Source organism: Aspergillus eucalypticola, assembly GCF_003184535.1.
Source record: "Aspergillus eucalypticola CBS 122712 chromosome Unknown BO83scaffold_16, whole genome shotgun sequence".
NCBI classification, from domain to species: domain Eukaryota; kingdom Fungi; phylum Ascomycota; class Eurotiomycetes; order Eurotiales; family Aspergillaceae; genus Aspergillus; species Aspergillus eucalypticola.
This window is the reverse complement of record NW_020290290.1, coordinates 302,055-317,630: the sequence shown is the minus strand read 5'-3', so window position 1 is coordinate 317,630 and position 15,576 is coordinate 302,055. Positions and strand designations below refer to the sequence as shown.

Genomic DNA, 15,576 nt, shown 5'->3' with positions numbered 1-15,576 from the left:
ATGGGCTCGGCAAAAGGATATCCGTGCCGGGTAGGATCATAGCCGATGGGATATTCTGACTACTATATTATCTGCCGTCAGTCATATACTCTACAGACAGGGTTGTGGAGTATCCAAATCAAAACCAGATATCACGACAAGCACTATGTCCGCCACCACTACCTCCGACCCCCGGCGCTACGCCTACCTCGTCGGCATCGGGGTAACCCACTCCATCGCGCCCCCCATGCATAACTACTCCTTCAATAGCATGGGCTACCCATGGACCTTCATCGCGCAAGAGTGCCCGACCGTCGAAGACGCTGTGACCCTATTCCGTCAGCCCACCTTCGCCGGCGGGGTGGTAACCATGCCCTATAAGCGCACTATCATGGAGCATCTCGACGGGCTAGACGAGTACGCTGTGCGCCTCCAAGCATGCAATAATGTCTATCGCGCAGAAGATGGCTCGCTGCGCGGGACGAATACAGACTGGCGTGGGATTAAGGGGTGCTTACTATCTACTGACCCGGAAGAGAAAGGGAGGGGTAAGGCCGCGGTGATTGTGGGCGCTGGGGGAGCGTGTCGCGCGGCGGTGTATGCGCTGTATGCAGAGTTGGGGTGTACGCCTATCTATGTGGTGAATCGAGATGAGGAAGAGGTTAGGGTATTGAGGGAGGATACGGAAAGGGAGTATGGGGAGGGGTTGAAGATGGTTCATGTTGAGAGGGTGGAGCAGGTTGCCGGTTTGTTGGAGAATGCGGTGCCGGGGTATGTCGTTGGGACGGTTCCTGATGCGGAGCCGGTGACAGCAGAGGAAAAGGAAGTGCATCGCATTATGGAGGCGTTTTTGGATGCTCCTACTAAGGGTGTGTTGTTGGATATGTGCTTCAAACCGAGACACACGAGGTTTCTGAAGATGGCGCGACAGCGTGGGTGGGCTACGGTGGAGGGGACGGAGGTGATTGGACATCAGATGCCGGAGCAGTATCGGCTCTGGTGCGGGGAAGAAGAGAGACAGATGTTGTCGCTGGATGGAGCGTGGTCTGTGCTACGGAAGGCTGCAGAGGAGAGTCCGGGTATTAACTTCTAGAGGATAAGAGTAGAGTTGGTGGATTGCAGGGACAGGGATCGGATGAGGGCATTGCCGATGACCTCAGTGTGGGCCGGGCCTGACGTATGATAAAGCATATAAATGCACACCCAAGCTTCATGCTACACTTTGAATATCAAACATACATTGTATCATCAGTTCTTTCTATTCATCCCATTATGCCCTGCAAGCCTGCCATCGCGTCCATGTCCGTGGGCCGTGCCTGGGTCCATTCTCTTCCTGAGAAGCTCTCCCAAATTGCTCAGGCCGGCTTCCAAGGAGTGGAAATTTTCTACGAAGACCTGGAATACCTCGCCAAAGAAAAGGGAGAACCGATAGAAGAGAATCTCCTAGCTGCCGCCCGAGAAACCAAGAACATTTGTAATCATCACGGCCTGGAAGTGATTGGCTTGCAGCCGTTCATGTTTTACGAGGGCCTGCTGGATCGAGATGTCCACCAACAGAAAATCGCCAAACTTCACACCTGGTTCAAGATTATCAAGATCCTCGGCACTGATATCATCCAGATACCGTCAAACTTTCAGCCCGATGGCATCTCCGGAGACCTTGATCTTATCGTCTCCGACATGATCGAGGTGGCCGATCTGGGCCTGAAGCAAGAGCCGCCAGTTCGCTTCGCATACGAGAGTCTCGCCTGGGGTACCTATGTTTCAACATGGGACACTATGTGGGAAATCATCCAGCGGGTGGATCGCCCCAACTTTGGATGTTGTCTAGATACATTCAACATCGCCGGTCGGGTGTGGGCCGATCCCGCAAGTCCTTCGGGGAAGGTCCCTGACGCAGATGCTGTGCTGGCCCATTCGTTGGATCGCCTTGTCAAGACCATCGACGTGAAAAAGGTCTTTTATGTCCAAGTTGTTGATGCAGAAAAAATGGAGCAGCCATTGGTCCCCGGCCATCCGTTCCACGTCGATGGCCAGCCGGCACGCATGAACTGGAGCCGCAACGCGAGATTGTTCCTGTACGAACAGGACAAGGGTGGCTATCTCCCTGTAGTCGAGGTGGCGCGAGTAATTCTGAAGGAGCTCGGATTCGAAGGATGGGTGTCAATGGAATTGTTCTCCAGAACCATGGCAGATCCGGATCCGAGCGTGCCACAGAGTCATTCCCAGCGAGGTATCCGAGCCTGGCAACAGTTGGCCAAGGAGTTGAATCTATAATCACGATCATGATGGATACGTTGACATCAACCATTGTCTGAGACATGTTGCAGCTGAGCAAGGAAGTCTGTATCTAGATTCCCTGCATAGAACCCCAAGTTCTCGGCAAATATGGGCTCGTTTCTGTAATGATTAGTATGAATAGACAATAGCCGGAGTATCGACATACCTTGTTTGTGGAATAGAAGCCACCATTTCCTCAAAGAGAGCATCGAAGTCTTCAGGCTCCTGAGCCTGTCTTTCGTTTCCAGTATCCATAACACCAGGAGTCGTGGGCAAGCCGGGGATGGCCATTACTTGATCTGTTACCACTGTATTCCCCTGGGCAAGATCAAATCCACCGTAGAGAGTGCCTTCAGGCGCCAAAGGCCGCTGGGAATGGTGTCGTGCCACTGGGATGTAAGGCCACTCAAGATGATTCCCCACGGGCAACCATGTAAAACGTAGCGCCTCACTTGGAGTGCCACCCTCACTACTTCGCTTGAGCTTCTGCATATGATTGATCAGTCGACTGCTCAGCTGCTCCATTCCCGGCCCCAACATGCTAGGAGCACTCTGTAGACACCGGTAGGCCTGAAAGGAAAAGCAGCGAAGCAGCGGAGATGAGCCCGCCATTCCAGTGATTTCTGTATATGCATCCAGTATCTCAAGAGTAAAGCGCAGGCTAGTCAAGGCCAGCGGCTTGATGGCCGGATCGAACGTCTTGTGCTTCAGCGCGAGAGAAAATACCACGAAGGCTGTGGTTAGATGTAGCGTAAGAAGAGGAGGGCTTGCAAACTCAAGACCGCGATAAGGCCGCCTAGCCGTCACAAGGTCTTGCAAGTTCCGTAGCTCAACTATGAGCTCCTGGATAGGGAGGGTCCCAGATGGATAATAGAGTATCTGAGTAAGAAATCGCATCAGTCCATGAATAAGGTTGAGACTGCTTAGAGCTCGCAAGGGGCCTTTGGTGACGACACTGCCTCCTGAAGACTGGTCAGGTCGCAGCATAGACCACAGCTCCCATTCGTCCACATCGTCCTCGCTCACTAAGGCACACTGTCGCAGATCATCAAGCGAGGCACAAGGAGCTTTCTCCAGGATTGCCGAAGTAAGATTGTCGATCAAGATGCATCCATGCCGGATGTGTATGTAGCGAGCGCACCTGACAGATTCAGGAAGCATCTCGAGCATCCTCGTGGCTTCGCCAACTAGCACCCACGCAAGACGAAGATGGCCCACCCCCAGGTAAAGGAGGGTGACGATCAACAGAGATTGAAGATGGCCAAGCTGCAGCCGGTCAATGTCCCTCAGGACTTGCAATCGGATGGATTGAGCAATCTGCTTTGGGTCGACCTGGCTGCCCCGACCCAGTGTATCATGCATTGCCGATGAATAGGCGACAATGGCCCATAACACTAGACGACAGGCAGCGTCTCGAGCCGACCATGACGCATCTGGAGGGGTGTGCAGGACGCGGAGGACGTCCCGACGCTCAACAATGGGGAGCCAGCTGTGAATATGGGTGAAGTAGAACTGCATCAGCTGATCGGCATTACTCGGGATGGGTTGATTGAGGTATTCTACTGAGACAACCTCAGATATCCCGTGCCTGCCAGGGGTTCTTTCCTGGGTAATGCCCTCTCCTTCCTCTCCTCTTCCTCCTCCCTCTTCACCATTTTCACATCCTCGTGATGCAGTTTCTGCATGATCTTCAAGCTCGCTACTCGATTCATCCTGTGAGTCTGGATTCAGCACTCGATACACGTATCTGGCCAGCCTGGACTGTCGCCCACGCTCTGCCAATTCACTCGCCGGTAGCTGCGTCTTGCACTGAGGGTCGCGCAGGAAGCGTCGCAAGACATCCTCATTACGAGGGAACCGCTCGAGAAAAAGCCCCAAAGTCACCTCTAAACTGCGAACATATCCCGACTGCAATCCCCGGTGCCGACTGATGTTTTCATACGTGCAGGTCCTGCCAGCCGAGTGGCAGATGGCGCAGACTGGCTGGTCTCCGTCACATTTGGATTTTCGACGCCGACACTGATCACAGGCGCGAGCGATGCGCTGGCGCTTCGATGACCTGGATTCAGGCATATCATATGCCGTTATTAGCGGCTACTGGATTTATCCGATGGTTTCTCCTTTTTCACGATGCATATTCTTGTGGTGCAGTTGAGTTTCAGTCTGGATCATGTGATCGGCAAGGAATTTACGCGGTCTCACTTTGACTGTCCAGTTCGTCCGCTCACTTTGCCACAGCTGAAGCAGCCAGCAATGACTGAGATGCTGGAATTTGAGCATCTCTACCATAGCAGGCTCAATGTCTAGTCTCAGCTCCCCTTTGACACCATGCGACCGCCTTGTATCTATCCCTTGCCGGCGGTACAGTGCGGACGCCACCCTGCTACTCGTGGGATTCGTCGGCGCCGGAAAGAAAACCCTAGGCATCATTGCATCGGTCGCGCTGCGTCGCAGGTTCATTGATTTTGATGCTGTATTTCGCCAGGAGGTGCACGTATCTCCTCAGGATTACATTGCGCACAACGGTTCTGCGCGATACCGGGAGCTGGAGCTAAAATTGACTCGCTCGTTGCTAGAGAAATGCTCTACAGGATGTGTAATAACCATCACTGGTGTGGGATGGTCAGCGAATCGCCAACAGCAGGTGCTTCTGAAGGAATTCGCACAAAATCATCCTGTGGTGTATGTCAGACGCGACCGGGTGGATCTTCAGCAGTTCATCATGACCACCAGCCCTGACAAGTTCAACCGTATCTTTGAAGCAGGCAATGAGTTTTTCCAGTCATGCTCCAGCTTTGACTTCTTCAATCACACACAAGAGAAGGTGACTGACTATGCTGGTCGCCCACTCCCGGCGTATATCAAACTCAAGGAGGCTGAGAGAGTGTTCTTGAGGTTTTTACATCAGGTCTTCGGGCGCGCTTTTCATGTGCTCTACTCCTCGGACCCGTTTTCACCATCTCATACATATGCGCTGCAGGTGCCGTTGACCTGGTTGGAAGACGATCCGGACTTGGGACTTCTGGAGAGTGGTACTGACGCGGTTAATCTTGTGATTGACGGGGGTGCAGCTGATGTTGATGATGGTCGATTTATGGAAAGGATTGCCAAGCATATGGCGACAATCCGGAAACATACCCGGGTTCCAATCTCCATTGAGGTTCCTCAGCAGTCATATCCTAGATGCTGCGAGCTCTTAGAGATGCTTTTTCGACTGGCGCCCGATGTTGTGGCGTGTCCTATTGACAGCCCCAACTTTAGCCGATTAAAGCTGGCCAAAGGTCACACAAAGATCATTGCCACCTATCAGTCAACCTCTATGACGGGAAACCAGAGTATCTTTCCTGAAGTTCGCTCTCTCCTGGAAAAGATAGATGAGATTGGCTTTGACGCTTTTCGCATTACTTCTGAGCCCAACTTCCCTGGCGATCTCACCAACCTGTATTTACAACAACGGCTGGGTGAGACAACCGACATCCCCGTAATCGCATACCATACTGGGCCACTCGGCCGAGCATCTATATGTTTAAATCCTATTCTCTCACCAGTGATACTCTCATCTCCTACAGAAGGTGACATAGGAGTCACACTCGCATCAGCCCAACAAGCACTTACCTCATGCTACCTACTCACAAAACAAACATTCACCGTTTTTGGCCAAAGAGTCCAAAACAGTCTATCACCAGCAATGCACAACGCAGCCTACACTGCCTGCGGCTTACCGCACACTTACAACATATTATGCAGCGATCGATTTTCCGATATCCACCAACTCCTAAACAGCACTGAACACGGCGGAGTGGCTGTAACACTACCCTACAAAACGGACGTCCTCACCCTACTGGATGAAGTCAGTCCAGATGCCCAGGACATCCACGCCGTCAACACAGTCGTCATTCAGCGGTCCAACAATCCCTCTTCCAAAATTCTTAAAGGATACAATACAGATTACCTCGGGATCCGCGACTGCATTTACAAGCATCTCTCTCCCGCTAATGCCATTCGACATGGCACAACTGCCTTGATAATAGGCGCAGGCGGTATGGCCCGCGCCGCTATCTTCGCATGCTACCAGATCGGCGTTCGTCAGATGTGCATCTATAATCGGACTAGCTCCAATGCGCAGAAACTAGCTGGGTACTATACTCGGTGGGCTGAGAAGAAGGACACCAGTTTGCAGATTGAGGTTCTGCGGTCAGGCAATGACCCCTGGCCGGCGGGGTTCCGTCAACCGACAATTATCGTGGCGTGCTTGCCTGCGCCAGCCGGTGGACAGTTACAGGCTCCTGTTACGATGGAGGTATCGGAGCAGTGGTTGAGGAGTACGACTGGAGGTGTTTTTATCGATGTATGTGTGTGATATACCCGGAGTATCTGAAGAAGTGCTAATTGGACAGGTCGCATATGGAATGCCACAAACGAAGCTGAGAATGGCTATGAATGAACGATCGAGTATGGGCTGGGTCGTGGTTGATGGGCTGGTGGTGTTGTTGGAGCAGGGCATTGCGCAATATGAGCTGTTTACGGGGAGGCCGGCGCCGGTGCATGTTATGAGGGGGGTGTTGAGGGAATATACTAATGCTGTTACTTAGCAGGTACCGTGTGTATCTTGCATGTTTATATTGTTCCCGTTACTTTTCAGCGACACCCGAGTCGATTCCAATGCGTTTAAACCAATACTTGGCATTATAACTGCTAGACACGATCATTACTAGTGATAGCAATGTTTGACATCATTACCGCCATCATGTTTAAATATTTACACCATCTACAAGTTCTTTACAACCTCCCACCACAAAGAGTACAGTTCGAAGATCTCAATCCAATCATAAACCCATTTCAGTCCATTCATTCATACTTTCATCCATAAGATACCCTTACATACACACACCCCCTCACCTCATCCCCCATACAGTCCAAGATAACAAGGTTACAACAACCCAATAACAATATCACCATACAACTGCGCATCCAGATCCAACTTCACCTTGGCATGCAAGTTCAAGTGAATGCTGATCTTCAGGTTGGCTTTCTCGTCCTTGTTGGCCGTCAAGCCGGGGGCCTTCATGCCTTCGTTGGGGAGGATGGCGCTGGCGGCGCTGGCGGCTTCTTCTTCGGCGCGGTTGTTGCGGCGGTTGCCGGTGGGGGTGTTGCTGGTTGGGAGGGGAATGTTAGTTGGGGTTGGGGTGGGAGAAGGAGGTTTGGGAGTAAATGCTGCTGCGCGAGCAGATGCAGTTGGGGGAGTAGGGGATGGGGGCTTGGAGGGTGGTTTTGGGGTAGTTGTGGATGAGGGATTGGTAGTGGGAGTGGAAGTAGGGCTGGAGAAACAAGGATGTTACTACGTAGGTATGCTGGGATGTGGATGGATGAGGGTAGATTGGGATTGGGGATAATGGGAAGGGTGTAAGAGGGAGACGTACCCTGGGGAGGAAGAGTCGGCCATTGTGTCTTCAGTGGATGGAATTGGAGGAGGTTGGTAGGTGGATTTGACTTGTTCTTGTTCTTGGTCTTTCTCCTTGACGGTGGTAGAGAAGTGAGGACGAGGATGAGGATGAGGATGAGAATTCAAAAAGGAATCCGCGAGGGAAAAGTGCGAGTAGAAGTATGTCGAGGACAGCGACTTAGACTCGGACTCCGAATACCTAGACCAAGACGAAGAATAGGAAGAAGAATCGGACGAAGACTCGGACGAAGACTCGGACGAAGAATCGGACGAAGAAGAAGAAGGAGAATCCATGTAAATATCAGACACAACTAAAGCCCCCGATTGCGCCTAAACTACTTTATAAATCACCCCATTTGCAAAGCTAAATTAACTTTCCTCCATCTGCAGGTCTAGCGATTAGTTCCGACCAAGTTGCATCGACTCCACCCCATCCACCCTACTTAATGCGCCGATCTGACTTTTTTTCTCCTCTTCCTTCTGATTATTTCCGTCCTTATCCATCTCGCTTGCATTATTTTCTCTCCGATCCTTGTCGTCCATCCTGGCTAGCTAGCTAGGCACCTACTCAAGCTCCATAATTCACTTGTCAGTCAGTCAGTCAACATGGTCCTCGGAATCGCCATGATGGCCACCATGCTCCCAACCATGATCGGTGTGAACCAAGCAAGTCAACACATGCGCGATAGCGAAGATAATCGGAAGGAATCCAGTCGGAAACAACGCTGTCATTTGTTAGTGAACTGCTCGGTGAATCAGGGTACGACGGAACAGCGCGAACAGATTCATAATGCAATGGTGTATGTGGGTCCTGAGAACCGAGTAAGTTCCTTCCCTTCTATCTTTTCACACCCGTACTATCTATCTACTACCATCCTGGGTATCCCTACTGCGGGTTTATGCACATCCCAGAGATGGTAGTATGTTTCTCATCATGCAACCATCATACCACATCTACATATCCCATCCCTGTCTCCCCCATTTTCTAGCTCCAACCCTAGAAAACCCACTTCATTACCCAGACTTAATCTGTACCTGCATTGAAACAACCAAAAAAAGATCTAACCGGAAAACAGCTCTACATAACCAAAAACCCCAACCCCAACACCATGACCCCCTTCAATGGGGGCTTTTTTACACACCCACAATTCCCACCCGAGAACACAGCTGGCCTGGTAACCATCACAGGCGAGACACCGCCCACATTACGCTGGGTCTTCCTGGACGTCACCACGCACGAGGTGTGCTGGGGTGGGCGGGCCGAGAGCGAGGGCCAGGTGTGTGGGCCCTTTGACTGGACGAGGGACGAATCGCGGATGACGCTGGAGGGGTGGGAGGGGTGGTTGGCAGTAAGGTTTCCCGGAGTGGATGACGAGGGGGTTTGGAGGTTGTGGTTTGATCGGGAGGATAATGGGGCTGGGTTGAGGGAGATGGGGAGGGAGGTGCTAGGGTTGGAGGTTGTGTTAAGGAGGGTAGCCGCTGAATCTTGATTTAATTCAATGTTTTTTGTTATTCATTTACTTTCTTTGGTGGTATTGTTTTTTGTGAGTTTTTGGGAAGCGGGGTGTTTGGCTGTATGATAATGATCATTTCCTGGAAAATGGAGAAATGGAATGAACGGTGGAGATTTGCTAGCTGGGTGGATGGTTGAATGGTGGAAGCGGATCGGGACGCGCGCGCGAACCAGAACCTGTGCTTGGGAGGATGCGAGATCCGCTGCGGCTGGAGAGGAGTCGGTGGTTTGGACCTATAATAGTGCACAGATGGGGCAGGAGCTGAAGCTGACTGGAATCCTGCAAGCTGAGATCCACTGGCTTGGTTGCCTGCCTTGATTATTGGGGGATCGTCCTTGCTGTCTAGGTTTGACTGTCTACTGTTTGACTTTTGACGAAGGTTGATGATAGTAGCCGAGCATGTTGGTTTACGGTGAAGATCACATTATGTCTTCTTGACGTTTGCTTCTCAGATTTACAGTGTGACTAGAGACTATCTATTTCATGTCTATTCATCGATTTATGTCTCGGTAAGATCATCATCCCGCTCATTGCCGGCCTGGTGGATCCCGATCTCGATCATCCCAATCAATCCAATGATATCCATCAAACCCCAAAAGCTCCTCCCGTCCGACCCGTGCCTGCATTGAGCTACGCTATTGTGCTCTGCGTCTGCTCTGCTCTGCTCAGGGCACATCGTGGAAATCTCTCATCTCACGACCGACTCGAAGGAATACTTCCGATGCTCCCTCTCGCCCTCTCACTCCGCAGGTCCAGATCCATCCCCCCATCCATATCCACATCCACATCCTCGTCCTCATCTCCCCAAAACTCCTTTAGGTCTTCCACTCGCCAGGCTGTCGCCCACCCGTCTCGCGCTCAATTCGCGTCAAAGTCTCAATTATGGCGGTATGTTCCGAATGATGCGACATGACTTTACCAGCCAGCCACAGCGGCTGTAGGGCATTGGTCCAGCAGCCACTATTTCCCATCCATTAACTTTATTCTCAAACTTTAAGACATACTGCGTAGAGCAAGTATATCGTGAAGTAAGGGCCAACTTACTGGTGTGTATTCGATGCGGAAATAGCGCAGATTTGCCGCGCGTGCCACAACACCGATTTCTAGACCTCATTGTTAGTATCAGTAATAGTAAGTAAAAATATCCGAGGATAATCAGATGCCCAAGTGGAAAGAATTATCCGATCCGTCGGATGTAATCATCACTATGAAACAGACAAAGAAAATTTGACTCACCGGTCGCCGAGGCAGGGATACCGTCTTTGGTTTTCGTTGCAGCAAAAGCAATGCACAGGCATGGTAAAGCTGGTTTCCTGAAACTGGAATCCACAAGTCAGTACACACATCCATGCCATCTGCCTACGGATACATCCACAATTTCCTAAATAGGAAATTAGGAAATTGGATAAGCAACATACTAGCAGCCCCGTTCCCATAGAGCACCGTCGGAAACGGTCTTTCCCCATCGCCCCTCCCCAGTGTCTTCCCTCCCGCTGTCAGGACAAAAATCGGCTTCATCTGACTCGGCCGGTTCTCGTACCACTGCTCCACACCATCAAACAGACGCTGCCACCGCTGCACATACGATTCGCCCTCCCTGGGACTAGAGAGATAGTGACATGACATGCAGGACGCTGGTAACTGGCTGTTACCGCCGAAGAGCACCCCTAATGTCTGAGCACACAGGAAGACGGTGTAATTGGCGTACGTGTCAAAGGTGGTCATGTTTGAGGCGAGGAAGAGCTGGGATGCTTCCGTGGGGGTCATGTCGCGCGGAATCCAGTGGTTGATCGGGATAATGGTCTCTTCTTCGGAGATGAGGCCTCCGCAGACATCTGTAACAGTATGTCATGCATTAGCGTCTTAACCTCTGAGGGGATGTGTGGGGGGAGACACCAGGAACAGGGATAAAGTAGGTAGACTACATGCAACTAACCCATTCGCGCGAAGCACCAGAATAGCGCTTGCTCTTCTTTACCCGAGAAGCCGTTAATTTCCGCGGCTTGGATAAGGTAGGCGCATCCATCGAGGTGACGGCGCCACTCTTTGGGGTTGCCTAGACCTGTCAGTGGGTGGGGACTGTCGGAGGGGAAGAGAGGGGTACATACAGCTGAGCATCTCGAGGACACATAAAATGACGCATGACGCGATGACAGGGGTCGTCTTCTGCTCTAGCTCCGGGAGAAGTTGATGGATGGCCTCTTGGTATAAGAAGAGACTTTCTGATTGCGACTTCTTGTTCTGCTGTCGCTCCATCTGTCGTGCTGACAGGGCAAGGATGGAATATCGCAGATGTGGCGCCGATTTGGCCATCTGAGGGAAGGTCGATGCGAAGTGTCGGTGGTTGTCGAACATGTCCAGCTGCAGGATTAGTATTAGTTCGGTGGGGTGTCTGGATCACTTACCCAAAGACAAATTTCGTTCAGGTAGTTCTGCCAGAGTATGTTCTCGCGCTCGGGTGTCAGTTCAAAGTCCCGTCCTGGTCTGGACTGAGCTCGTCTGCTTCTCTGTATACGTGAGGTGTTCGGCGTGGGTCCGTCATATCCAAGCACTGATGCCGGGGTGCTTGCGCGACTGGGGATTTCTGTCCGAGCAGTCCACAGCTGTCGATTACGCAGCGTGGTATGAAGGGCTTCGTAGGCTGAGCCCGGAACGAAAACATCATTTGTCAGATTTGCCGGATCAGAAAAGACGCTATGATCGAACAATGGCGATGTCATAGACTGGTAGACTTCAGGCCCAGGAAAGTGCCCCGTGTTATTGGAGAGGTTGCGCAGAGCAGTGAGCTCATTAACAACAAACTCAGGACTAGAATGGATGTACGGCTGGTGAGGCGCTTCATCCGGGTAAGGATGAGGCAATTCATTGGCCTGATGAGGCGAATGGCCATTCTCAATATTAATCTCCTGAGCATGAAAACTGTGATGCGAAAGAGGCGACACAGCCTGATTAGAACCTGGACTAAGCACCGTTGGATGAGCATCCGGAGCTGCTCCGGACACATTTTCCAGACCATCCCGCCGCACCACTTCACTCTCACCCTCACCATTACCAGGAAGCGATCGTGCCGAAGGCGATGACCCTCTCCCCTCATCAACTGGCGGACTCAGCTGCCGTTCCTTTCCAGCAGCTCGAGAAGGAGAAGGAACAACATTCAGAATCTACCAAGCAACACCATAAGCCAACACTCACCCCATAATCAAAAAGCTAAAACGAACCTTAAATTTACTCTGTTTCCTAGTCCCCCTGGCCGTCTGATTCATGGACGGATGCCCCGGCTCCAGAACCTTGATGTTGGCCTCGCGGAAGGACCCTAGCATGCGCCATTGGCACTTGTCGCCGCGCCGCTTGCAGCCCGTGCACGTTGGCTTTGCTTCGTCACCTGAATAAGCCAGCAATGAGCAGTGATATCTAACCAGATAGGTAACTAGTTGTTGTGGCTATCAAGCTCCATTGTTTGCTTGCTGCTTACATTTCCGCCTTCGCCGGCTGCAGTTCACGCAACCCGTGCGGGTCCGTTTTCGCGGGAGATGACGAGAATCGGCGCAAGGCATGGTTTGTAGTTCGATAGGTTGGGATGCTTCATCCATAATTCCCTGTCATTCGTGTATGATGAGGAATTGTAAAGAGGGAAGTTTGATGGGATACGATGTGGGATCGCGGGGAATGATGGGGGAAGAAGAGAGAAAAATTGCCTGATCGGGAAATGATACCCGCCGGGGAGAATGTGGGGAAGGTCGGGGATTTCCCCAGACATTGCATTTAGCCGGTAAAAGAATGTTCAGAGATGTTGTTCAAGATAGTAATCATTTGCAATCAGTCATGAACATCTAGCTCATACACAGTATACGTCTACTCTACATGCTCTACAGTCTCCTTGCCTGTCTTCTCGTCCACTCGCTCGCTGGCATCCCCAACGGCGCCCATTGACGCGTGCCAGTGCAGCTGGACCTTTTCCCCGGTAAATAGCCGATCCACTTGTTCCAGGGTAAGGTTCCGTGTCTCCGGGTAAAAGAAATAGATCAAGGGGAGGAATAAGAAATTGAACACTGTGATGTCAGCTCCTATCGCTAAACGGAGAGAGAACGGACTTACCGGCAAAATAGATATACGTGCGATAGCCGATGCTCTTGATACTGACTGGGGTGATTTCCACCACCAGGAAGGTAAAGATCCCTGAAATTATTAGCGTTCGTTATTTCCGTATGGAATTTGTAGGACGTACAGTTCGTAGCAGTGGCGAGAGCCGCAGCTTGAGATCGGATAGACAGCGGAGCATATTCGGCGGGCACTACTATCATTAGCCAGGTCCACAACCGCCCAAAAGGTGGTCAACATACACAACCAGGGAATGGCCAGCAATCCCACACCGAAGAAGAAGTTGAACAGAAACAGCATGACCGTGGCGACAATACCAGATGCATGGCTACCGTCATATACTGTGCCCGCCAGGATCGCCATGCATGCGCATTGCCCGGCCGCCGCGAAGAGCATCAGTTTCCGACGACCCAGCCTATCTTGTCAGCCACCGACCACAGTACACCATGACATGTATGGAACTTACCGATCAATAGCCCAGATAGGAACAAATGTCGAAGCAAAGTACGCCACGCCGTTGAACCCAGCCATCAATAACGCCAGGTTATGGCTCATGCCAACTGAATCCTCGAAGATAACCGTGTTGTACTGCTCAAGTCAGACACCGAGTCCGTTGTTCTCAAAGCCAAGGCACCCACGTATGTAATCAAATTGACACCCGACAGCTGCTGCATCATCTGCCCACCCATTCCCAGCAGCGTCCGATAGAAGAACTTCTGGTGGCCGTTGGTGAAGACCAGCTTGAATGACCCCTCTTGCGTAGCCTCTCGCTCCTCAGCGATAGCGGTGGTTATTTCCGTGACGTCTGCGGTCACTGCAGCGTCGTCCTCGTCAATGAGACGGGCGTTGGGCTGGACGGCCCAGATGACATGTCGTGCTTCGTCGTGTCGTCCATGGGCAATAAGCTATCATCGTTATCATTAGTAATACTTACATACGCAGCAAGGAAGGAACGGCCATACCCAGCGAGGGGACTCGGGAAGCACGATAATACCTGCTAAGGTGATTACGGCAAAGAGAATCTGCAAGGCAATGGGAAAGCGGAACTGCGCATCGTTGACCACGTAACTCATTCCGTAAGCTTTAACCGTCAGCCCTGGCTCAACATATGTAGTAGATGGCATACTCACCAACCCAGTATGCCGTCATCACGCCAAAAATGTTGATACATAGCTCAATCGCAAGCTGCAGCTGTTAGAACGGTATCAGAAATCAACTTATTGTCTCGACTCACCCCCTTTCCACGACTCGCTGCCTTGCTCAGCTCCGAATGCCAGACCGCTGCCCTCGTTAGCCTTGTCCGTCTATCTCATATTCCAAACACAACGTACGAATAGTACTAGTGTTGAGACCATTCCCAACTCCAGCCACAATCCGGCCCACAATCAAGTGAGGGATACTATACGCACTGCACTGCAATGCAGCTCCGATCGAAAGAATGATACAGCCAGCTATGATGCACCACCGCCGACCGATACGTTCACCAATCAATAAGGCAATGATCGCCCCGAAGAAGCATCCGATCTCATAGATGGCAGTGCTGACCACGTCAGCTATACCTAGCCCATCCCAATACACATCGTATGAATAACTTACACCGTCCCCTGCAACGAGGAACTCCCATGTCCCGTGGCGGTGGTGTCTATCTCCGGAAATGTTTGAGTAAAGGCCGTCCCGGTCAACAGACCAGACATGACACCCTGATCATAGCCGAATCTAAGCAAGGGTCAACTCATGCAATGTGAAAGGGATGCAGGAGACGCACAGCAGGAACCCACTTCCTGCAGTGGTAGTAATAGCCCATGACAAGGGCTTTCCAACAAGAATAGTCATGTTTCCGTACTCTTGAGACACGTATGAAGACAGGCATAGTGATTAGGGCTGGCGCCATTAAGGGGCTCCATCTACTTTTATAGGGCATGTAAGCGACGATGGACGGCCCGACGTCATGCTTTGCGGATTGCGGGGGTCGGAAGGGCAAAACCGGGGTTGGTGTGGAGGACCACGCAGACCGGGAAGTTTCTATGGTAGCTGCTGATTAGAGTTCTGTCGGTTCCTTGCGAGGCTAGACGACTATATTCGCAATCAGATGGACACATCTTTTGATATAACCACGCCATGCCTGAACCCATACTAATTCGACCCCAGCAACTTCAAGTTGGCGAAGCCTGGCACAACTATTCAATATAGAGCCCTCTGCAGATGGGCAACTTGTATCCCCAAACTTGACCTTCCCGCTAAACGAGAACCGGGTGGGGACCG

At 51.5% G+C, this 15,576-nt stretch overlaps 6 protein-coding genes across 6 annotated transcripts; 4 read left to right on the top strand and 2 right to left on the bottom strand.

The window, feature by feature from the left end:
* Positions 1-112: 112 nt before the first annotated feature.
* On the top strand, positions 113-1,160 carry BO83DRAFT_57645 (shikimate dehydrogenase family protein). The gene has a single exon (XM_025537446.1). It carries the CDS (start codon positions 146-148, stop codon positions 1,070-1,072), a length of 927 nt encoding a protein of 308 aa, XP_025386963.1. The 5' UTR covers positions 113-145; the 3' UTR covers positions 1,073-1,160.
* Positions 1,161-1,230: 70 nt separating this feature from the next.
* BO83DRAFT_379373 (sugar phosphate isomerase/epimerase family protein) lies at positions 1,231-2,410 on the top strand. The gene has a single exon (XM_025531492.1). The coding sequence runs from the start codon at positions 1,252-1,254 to the stop codon at positions 2,254-2,256; it is 1,005 nt and encodes a 334-aa protein (XP_025386962.1). The 5' UTR covers positions 1,231-1,251; the 3' UTR covers positions 2,257-2,410.
* On the bottom strand, positions 2,389-4,332 carry BO83DRAFT_447334 (C6 zinc finger domain protein; the record flags this gene model as incomplete). The annotated part of the gene is made up of 1 exon (XM_025536638.1): positions 2,389-4,332. One exon carries the CDS (start codon positions 4,330-4,332, stop codon positions 2,389-2,391), a length of 1,944 nt encoding a protein of 647 aa, XP_025386961.1.
* A 226-nt stretch (positions 4,333-4,558) lies between these two features.
* Positions 4,559-6,851, top strand: BO83DRAFT_363106 (putative pentafunctional AROM polypeptide; the record flags this gene model as incomplete). Its single annotated transcript, XM_025529554.1, has 2 exons — positions 4,559-6,607; positions 6,657-6,851. 2 exons carry the CDS (start codon positions 4,559-4,561, stop codon positions 6,849-6,851), a joined length of 2,244 nt encoding a protein of 747 aa, XP_025386960.1.
* A 1,457-nt stretch (positions 6,852-8,308) lies between these two features.
* BO83DRAFT_428131 (uncharacterized protein) lies at positions 8,309-9,192 on the top strand (the record flags this gene model as incomplete). The annotated part of the gene is made up of 2 exons (XM_025535393.1): positions 8,309-8,524; positions 8,779-9,192. 2 exons carry the CDS (start codon positions 8,309-8,311, stop codon positions 9,190-9,192), a joined length of 630 nt encoding a protein of 209 aa, XP_025386959.1.
* Positions 9,193-9,934: 742 nt separating this feature from the next.
* Positions 9,935-15,147, bottom strand: BO83DRAFT_418078 (MFS sugar transporter; the record flags this gene model as incomplete). The annotated part of the gene is made up of 21 exons (XM_025534801.1): positions 9,935-10,151; positions 10,261-10,319; positions 10,453-10,535; positions 10,802-11,051; positions 11,153-11,278; positions 11,325-11,577; positions 11,622-12,377; positions 12,435-12,598; positions 12,689-12,812; positions 13,078-13,193; positions 13,312-13,392; positions 13,442-13,507; positions 13,557-13,729; positions 13,781-13,902; positions 13,953-14,219; positions 14,277-14,395; positions 14,445-14,505; positions 14,549-14,595; positions 14,646-14,854; positions 14,911-15,030; positions 15,080-15,147. The coding sequence occupies 21 exons, from the start codon at positions 15,145-15,147 to the stop codon at positions 10,032-10,034; spliced, it is 3,384 nt and encodes a 1,127-aa protein (XP_025386958.1). The 3' UTR covers positions 9,935-10,031.
* Between the last annotated feature and the right edge of the window lie 429 nt (positions 15,148-15,576).

Coding starts and splice junctions, on each gene's coding strand:
- BO83DRAFT_379373 (XM_025531492.1), top strand. CDS start 1,252: ATGCCCTGCAAGCCTGCCATCGCGTCCATGTCCGTGGGCCGTGCCTGG.
- BO83DRAFT_57645 (XM_025537446.1), top strand. CDS start 146: ATGTCCGCCACCACTACCTCCGACCCCCGGCGCTACGCCTACCTCGTC.